This window comes from Haliotis asinina, chromosome 6 (genome assembly GCF_037392515.1).
Source record: "Haliotis asinina isolate JCU_RB_2024 chromosome 6, JCU_Hal_asi_v2, whole genome shotgun sequence".
NCBI lineage: Eukaryota > Metazoa > Mollusca > Gastropoda > Lepetellida > Haliotidae > Haliotis > Haliotis asinina.
In genome coordinates this window covers 63,692,526-63,701,439 of record NC_090285.1, presented here as the reverse complement: position 1 = coordinate 63,701,439, position 8,914 = coordinate 63,692,526, and the positions used below count along the sequence as shown (strand labels likewise).

Here is an 8,914-nt window from a genome sequence, read left to right as displayed (position 1 = left end):
GTTCAAGCTTGATGTCAACACCTCCATTCCAATGTGTATTGTCCTCCGTCGTACTGCTTCAGAGGAAACCTGCAGTGAGGTAAAAGTTGTTGATAATTAGTTGTGTACATTAATGTAGTCACCTGGCAACATATAAAGGTGGGAACATCGTAAAACAAGGGCAAGACGGTGACGAAATACTTGGCATAAACACTATTCTGCCCATAGTATTGACTGGCGCAGATGGATATCTTGAATTAAATATGATTACAGTTATCAAAGTGAGCGAAAAATGTGCCGAAATGTCAGCTGAGAGGCAAGTATTATTTTTGTTTTCAGTGCAAAATAACTGCAGACATTGAACCACCTAAAGACAAGCGCATTGAATACAACGTGACAGGTTTACAGGCCTTCACTCTGTATGAGATCAAGGTGGCAATGGTAAAGTGCAACGATGGAAGTTCTGAAGGCAGTCGAGCAGCAAGTTTAACAGTGCAAACTGACACAGCAGGTATACGGTATTCCTAACCTGTAATAATCTTTGATTTCATAAGTTGCTGGTCTACGTGATCGTTACGACTCCTCACCAACATTTTACTGTGTTCAGACACTCATTCGTTATTTTCATCTTATGCTCAAGTAATTTCTCGGTTGCATTTATAGTACTTAGTTGTACATCTAACTAATTCTGTTGAAAGTTCCCAACCGTGTGAAGGACTTGACTACATGCAGAAGAGATCACTGCCTCGTGTATGCACAGTGGGCTCCCCCGTTCCCAGACCCAGGGCCTGTCACATACAGAGTAGATATATTTGATGAAGTCAACATGACAGTGGTAAAAGAAGCTAATCAAACCGGTATGCCTTTTTATCTTAAGCCCGGGTTCAAAATCACGGTCTCTCTCTCTCTCTCTCTCTCTCTCTCTCTCTCCCTCTCTCTCTATATATTTATATATCTATATATAACTATATCTGTCTATCTATTTATCTATCTATCTATGTGTGTGTGTGTGTGTGTTTGTGTGTGTGTGTGTGTGCATATATATATGTGTACGAAACCGGCTAATGAAACCGGTATGCCTTTTATCTTGCATATATATACGCATATACCAGTTGAAAGTGCCTTGATTTGATCTTGGGTATTTCCTTAAATAAGTTTTTGAGAGTCGATAGTAACTGGAATTTACTTTTAACCAACAGCGCAGTGAAATGGTGATGTTTTAATATCTTGTAAACGAAGTGAATGTCTGTACATGGGTGTTACAGCTACATCAGTGTGCTATACAAAGGAAGATGTCAGTCCTTTCTTGAGGTACACTATTGGCGTGTCAGCATCTACTACAGCTGGCCAAGGAAACAGGGAACGAACAAGTAGCATGGAAAGTAATGTACTTACTCACATTATTTTACATAAATGAAAAGACATATCTATAATGCAAGTATATTTCAATATTTGCAAATATATTTCTAATGTTTTGTACATCTTGTTAGGATGCATGTATCCTATTGTTTCTTATTTGCATGTTGAACGTTATGTTTCTGACGTCTTCTATATAACACACATCTGCTTTCAGTTCATTTCCTTGAATTGAAGATCTTCACTGCAGAAGGGATGTGCAACGGGCGCAGCCTGGACACTACAGGGAGCTACAGGCAGATGACAATACAATGGCGAGAACCAGATATTGGCACAACAATACCCAGCTATTTAGTTACCGCTAACTCAGAAGTGAGTACATAACTGGTCTAACAGCATAAATGACAGCATTCCTTGAAGATAATACTCTCGTTTGGAATGAACAAAAACAACTTTTGTTGTTAATATTGGCACTAGGCAAATCTGGATTTTCTAATTTAACTGCGGTATATCCACTATGTTTCCTTCATCACTTCCGACTTTTTTATTTTATTTCCTCGTCCTATTGCAGAAGCATAGAATCATGTCGAAGGGAAATAAATCAGGTGCGGAATACAGACATGTATTTAATGTCAATCCGGGTCAGACATATACCTTCAAGGTGAGGACACGCCCAGTCGTACACAGTGATGAATTTATTACACAGCTCATATTCCAACTATAATCTTCCAATATCATTTGTCTTTTTCTGCAAAATCTGATTTAACTAAATAACATATGATACTGGCATGATGAGAATTATAACTGAGTGAAATGTCCTTATTGTTAATAATACGATAAAAACAGAAAGATGTGTAAGCTGTCAATAATTATAGAAATAACTTGTTTCAAACAACTTCGTATTGTATAATAGTACGAGTTACTATTTACATACACTTATTTCGCATCCAGATTCAGGTCCCTTACAAAGATGTTCTGTACAATGTGTCCTCAGAATTGGAGTGCTTTGCACCTATCGGAGGTATGTTCTTTATAATGTGTGTGTGGATGTTATGTTGTCGTTGACTGCTTTGCTGTGTTCAGGTACACTGTAGTTGAAGACGTATGTAAAAGGAACAACATACTATATAAAAATGGGTAGGCAAGCGAGTTTGGGCCTAAAGCAGTATAGAAACATAACTGTGTAGGGCACCATAAATAGGCTTCACACATTGTACCATGTGGGAATCGAACCCGGGTCTTCAGTGTGAAGACGGAACGCTTCAGTCACTAGGCTACCCTACCACCTATGAAAGATTAGGTGGAAACAAACTCAACCTCGTGACATTAGTTCATATTCGGGAGATAAGCCTTACGAGGGTCTTAATGTAATGAGGTGAAATAAGGTTCGACGTCGCCCTCAAGATGGACTCATCTGTGTCTTGTTTCTGGCTTGTGGGTTGGACGTTGGTTTTTTGCTTTTGGCTTAAGGTTTGTGGGCTTTGGTGTTTTGCTTTTGTCTTTTGGCTTGTGCTGTGCAGACATGTGGTCGGGTCGAATACACTCAGTCAATTTTACTTGTCCACGGAAATACGAAGTTTAAAATTGACACCAGAATCAGACTCAGTAAATTAACCACGAAACCGTCCACCCAAAACCACAGGTATCGATGACTGACCTAAAAGTTATAAAATAGAAACAGAGAATTTGTGCCAATATCCATTGGATATTAGCTTGATCACTGGTGCTTCATGCCAAGAAACATATGAAAGTTTTTGTGACGCCTGAAGTTCTTTGATCCAGATTAAAGAATATTTGATGTGATGATGAAGTGAACATACAGTACACACATAGCCTTATATTATTTATATTGCAGTTCCTCCAAAATGGCCAGAGGGATTGCAACCATCTCCCGACGTCACCGACACTCAGTTCATATTAAACCACTTTGAATTTTGGGATAACGGTACAAATGGTCCCATAACAAAGCGTCTCTTGTACATTGCAAAACACAAGAGAAAGTTGGTACTACAGGGTATGTAACATAAGCAAATTGTTTTGTCACAGTTTTCTACATGTTGACGTGTTTTAAGACCTACGATGCACTATTGCTAAAAGGAGGACAACCAATGTTTAATTTTATAAATTATTCGATTATTTCAGATGACAAATCTGGATATATCCCGGCAATAAGAATCGGGTGTTGTAGAGGTAAACATTTTCTCCACTCTGTATCAATCAAGACTTACCTCCCTTTCCGTGTGACATGTACATGTTTACCTTCCGATTTGTGTATATTCCTATTATCCAAAACATTCAAATATCTTAATAGTTATGTCGTCTACAAGCAAACGTAACTGTAACAAAATAATGTCACATGGAAATCTTTATCATATAAACTTGCCAAAAACAAGTGTACTTTTTGTATTTTTATTTTTTCGTCGGTGCCTTATTCTGTCCTACCTTGTTTCAGAAGGATCTGAGAAAGTCTGTAAGACTGGCCACTGTACTACACACCTGGCACCAGACACAATATATTAGTACGTAAATCGTTTGTCATTGATTAATGAGATTTGTACACGCGGCACTATGCCGTTCAAAGAAACGACACAATAACTATTTCAGTTACAACGTTAATCTAACTGATATTGAAAAATGAATTCAACTACCTTCCTTTGATAAATATCCTGTCCGTTTGGGGGCAACATTGTGGAATCAGTTACTTTTCAGTAATTTCTTTGAGGGACATTTAGAAGTCGGTGTGATGAGCAACAAGGAGAGTTAAAATGATATTCAAATCATTTAACATAATATGAATGACGTTTCGACGTGGCTACTAACACTTACTTGACAACGGCGTTAGTAGCCGTACCGAAACGTCACTCATATCATAAATAAGAAATTGTACATCTGTGTTTATCCATAGAACTCTCCTCGTTGTAAATCTTTCCAGCATTCCCTTCTTTGAGATAATTTATCCAAATGATTTTAATGACTAGTTATACTTGCATTTCAATGCAAGCATACTTGTAATATACAAACTTATATAATCAGATGCAAAAGTTGTTGTAACATGGACTGTAACCTTGCGAATGATGTTTTGAATTTGAACAAGAGAAAGGTTGTGATGTGACAGTAAAAGAAACAACCAACCAGCTGTTCTGACTGCAGAATAGTTGCAAGAAGCATGTCATATATAATGAGACACATGTGTCATAGAAAGTTACAGAATCATATATTGGTTTGTTTGATTTACAGCTACGTTGTTGTGGGTTGCACAAAGAGGGGTTGCACAAAAAGTCCAATATTCGACTTCCGAACAAATAAAGGTATGTTGGCAGCATTGGACTGTTTTTGAAAAAGAATCGGTTGTTTTTTTCAATGGGCATAACGACCCTCACAAAAAACATTGACACTAACAGTATTGTTGCGAATTGTTATGTCAACATTTGGGGTAAAGAAAAACTAATTGAAAATGATGTATGCAATATATTAGTTATTGTTATTTATAATTGTGACACTGCACATTCCTATGTTTATTGTAAATCTTCATATATCTACTTATGTTATGACAGATAATACCACCTCTATCGTGGTCGCAATGTTGGTGACGGTCGTGATAATTGCTGCCACTATCATCGCTGCTGCCCTTCTATGGCGTTCCAAGTAGGTTACATCCTCACGGTTACATCCTTTGGTTCAACCTATGTTTTATAAATGAAAGAAAGTAAACATGTGCAATTTCAACCCAAAAATTAAAAATGTACAGGGGTAGACAAACGTGTTGCTACTCACTGATATCACACACTAATATCGACCATCACAACCCGATCAACATCACAGAATATCGATTTCTTGTTTATTATTTCATTTTTCTGCTACTGTTACACATAGGCGTATACTTTCGGAAACATATTCTTTCAGTGTAGAATACGTTTCTGAAAAAGATCTAATAAGAACACCTTCGGAGTATTACACAAATATATATTTTAATATATGTTCATCCGCAATAAATGTTTGTTAGAATTATCAGACTTGTGCTGAACACAAGAAGAGAATACTATAAGACATATCATTTGATATTTTGTAAAATGACAACACTTTCAGAGTGAAAGTGAAATCTGATATGTACATTTCAGTGACATTAAATCATCAGGCTAGTCAGTTATAATAATGACTTGGAGGTTTCCGGCTCGTCATTAGTGATGCTACTGTGTCGTTAAGGTCCACAGACAGGTTTAGAATGACTAATTTTCTATTGCCCGACTAAGATTGTATTATATAAAGACATCTGTCAAAGAACTATTATTTCAGTGTGAAACAATATTCAAATAACTGTCGTGAGCTCAAGGGTATACGCTTGTATAATTTTGCACTCTTGGTTCAGTTCATTAGCTGCTATTGAAACCGTGTGATAGGGATCGACGCATACATGAATGATGGAGTCACGCAGGCTCGTCTAACCCTCCCATTGAAATTTAAGCAACAAAAGAAATTCCAATAATCTGCTTTAGCATTTCACCAGACACCGAGGGGCGACAAGGTCCCGACACATAAATACACGCAAAGGCATAAAAACCTTTTATCTGGAAAAGCAGGAAAATCCCAGAAATGTGCTTAAATGGCATAACGTAGACTTTTTCTGTGGAGGTACTTTTCAATCTGCTATGATAACTCCAGTATTTATTCCTCCATCTGTCCCAAATCCCACGTGAAAGGTCTGTACATCCACATTCATGATATCAGTGTATCTGTGTGTTTTTAGTTTCGGATCCTTGTTTTCAACTGAGAAACAAACAGCAAAAAATAAATGCTTTTTTTCACTTCCTAGTATCAAGGAAAATATATCAGATACAAGGATCGACTTACCCTTAGTGATTAGCGATTTCTGATTTGCGAAATATCTCTATGTATCTGATTACAGAATAACGTCTTTTACCTGGGCACGTGCATGGGTTGCTGCAATATTCCGGGTATCTGAGTGAGACTATCTTTTCCTAAAGCGTCCATAATAGCATTACCTTTGAGTTTATGTAGATATCAATGCAGAGGGTTTATTCATAAATTACCTGTGTTATTCAATGTTTATACTTGCCTAAAGTCTGATTATTAAATAATTACCACGACAACCTATGAGCTAAACCTGATTATGGGAAAACCTCTTTTATTACAACTGTCAGACCAACCGATAAAACGCATATGAAAACATCCATTTCAACATTTCTTCGCAGTCTTGGGGCGATGGGGGTAGTCTTGTGGTGAAATCCATGCCGAAGACCCAGGTTTGATTCCCTACATGGGTGCAAGGGATGAGACACCCGTTTCTGGTATCCCATTCTGTGATATTGTAGGAATATTGTTAAGAACACGTAGAAACTAAAATAAATTTACTGACCGATTACTCAATACCTTTATAAATTACCTTAAGCCATGGTATAGTTAGAATCGAACTTAAGGCCATAGAGGTTTCTTTTGCGTTAGATCATGGTCTGGGGTCGCGCTTTACAGAGTTTGGTCTGAATATGGAATATTTGTTCATTATAAAAACATATTTGGAATGCTCTTTATTCCAATGACGATGATATAATTCTCAGAAAAAGAAACACCAACAATACCCACAGTGACGAGCGGGAGGGAACGGTGGACTATAGAGTTTACTACAGAAATAGCCAACGGAATGGTTGGGACTGGTCAATGGCGGATTACATCTCCCCTACTGTGGAACGGCCCAGCCCAGAGTATGAAGCGTTGCATGTCTATGAGGAAGTACAGTAAACTGTCATGTACGCATCGCATTTATCCTTATCCAATAATACCCGCAATACGTCCACTAGTTACAGTGTAGTGACAGATGTTGTACACTACTCAACAAAGAGCGAAAACTCGTAATGCTGGTTTCCAGTTTCATTCGTTGTCATTCTCAGTACAGAGGTATGTCCATTCAGAACAGCTACAGTTGTCAGATGTTCCGGTATTTGCTGGCCAAACACCTCAATACAGTCTTGTGAATGTTTTACCTGAGTGACGTGCTACATGCTTTCAAGCACAATGCACTAACAGACGCATAGCTGTATAGAACTTGTCAATGTTATCAATGCGATGTAATTGTAATTGCTGTAGTAACAATGGTTTGATGGCCATTCCAGTAGCTGGTGAATAAATAAGAAAAACGTAAAACTTATAGACACCATCTCGATTTTACAGGGGTGGATGATCATAGTTTTACACCGCATTAAGCAATATTCCAGTTTGATGGCGGTGGTCTGTATATACCTCTCGTCTGGGCTAGACAATCCAGTGTTCAACAGAACGAGCATCGGTCTACGCTATTGGGACATGATGACACGTGTCTACCAAGTCAGCGAGCCTGACCACACGTTCAGGTTACTCGTCTCTTAAGCACTGGCTACTGGAGATCAATTCTATCCCGGATCTTCACGGTAGCTAAATACAATGAAGAAGAAGTAGATTTCTATATAGTTTTATGCACCCATATATGTTGCAACAGTTTCACAGATCTATAAGTAACTACTCTCATGCTATCGCGAGAGTAGTTATTACTCGGTATGTATGTACACTGCCATAAAAGCAAGTAAACGCATCGGTTGCACATGGTGCAATGTACTGTAAGATTCACAATGATGCAGTCTGCTACTGAGACATTACAGTGCTAAACGTTTAAAGGTTAAACACAAGTATACCTTTTATTCAAACTCAGATATAAAAATTTATGAATGATTTATATTTTGTGCTATCTTTGAAATATTCCAAATGATCATGAATATATTCTTTTGTCAATATAGTAATTGCAAAGTTGTGAAAATGATTCGAGTTTCAAGAAAATTGATTTCGGCCAGCTTACTTTTACAATTTATGTAATTTCGCTTTGCATATTTTGCACTGTACAACTGTGAATAGAAATTCAATGTTTCCAAGGGTTATCGCTCGTGAATCAAACCTTATGCGCAAAACATATTTTTATTTTTTAGTTGCTATTTAGAAGCTGAGAAGTAGAAAAAAATGACAAAAGTTGTGGACAGACTTTTTTTATTTTTAAGTGCTCCATTTCGAAAATGATTCTTGTACCGTTGTTACTATAAGCAGGACAACAGTGCTAGAATTCAATTCAGAGCGTTGGACCGTTGCTTCATTAATTATGTTAATGTGTAATAATTATTGTAATTTTCATGTACGTTTTTTGGAAACTCTTGAAACTAAATGAATGGCAATGGATGCTAGTTATTGCGCTGATTATACTAGTTTTTACCTGTAAATGTCCTAACAACTTGATTGTTATTCTGTGCAAACGTGCTTGGAAAAGTCTCACCTCAAATTTCATTTTACATGTCTGGAATATCTAGTTTCACTTCGTTTCCATCAAGTGTATAATTCTATTTTTTTTCTGTTCATTTTTCAGAAGGATGTTGCTCAAACTGATTATTTTATATCTTAGTGTATAAGTCTAGTTTAATTGTGTAAGTACATAATTCTAATTTTCCTCTACATATTTTTGTAAGAAAGATGCCACTCCAACTGTTTGTTTCTGTTTTCATGAAGTGGAGTATTCTAGGTTTATTGTGCAGTATTTTAAGAAAGACGC

At 37.1% G+C, this 8,914-nt stretch overlaps 1 protein-coding gene across 1 annotated transcript; it reads left to right on the top strand.

The window, feature by feature from the left end:
• The first annotated feature begins 1,558 nt into the window (after positions 1–1,558).
• LOC137288007 (uncharacterized) lies at positions 1,559–7,089 on the top strand. The gene is made up of 9 exons (XM_067820368.1): positions 1,559–1,707; positions 1,907–1,996; positions 2,287–2,356; positions 3,191–3,349; positions 3,478–3,525; positions 3,788–3,854; positions 4,573–4,643; positions 4,890–4,980; positions 6,909–7,089. Exons 1-9 carry the CDS (start codon positions 1,591–1,593, stop codon positions 7,087–7,089), a joined length of 894 nt encoding a protein of 297 aa, XP_067676469.1. The 5' UTR covers positions 1,559–1,590.
• Positions 7,090–8,914: the final 1,825 nt, after the last annotated feature.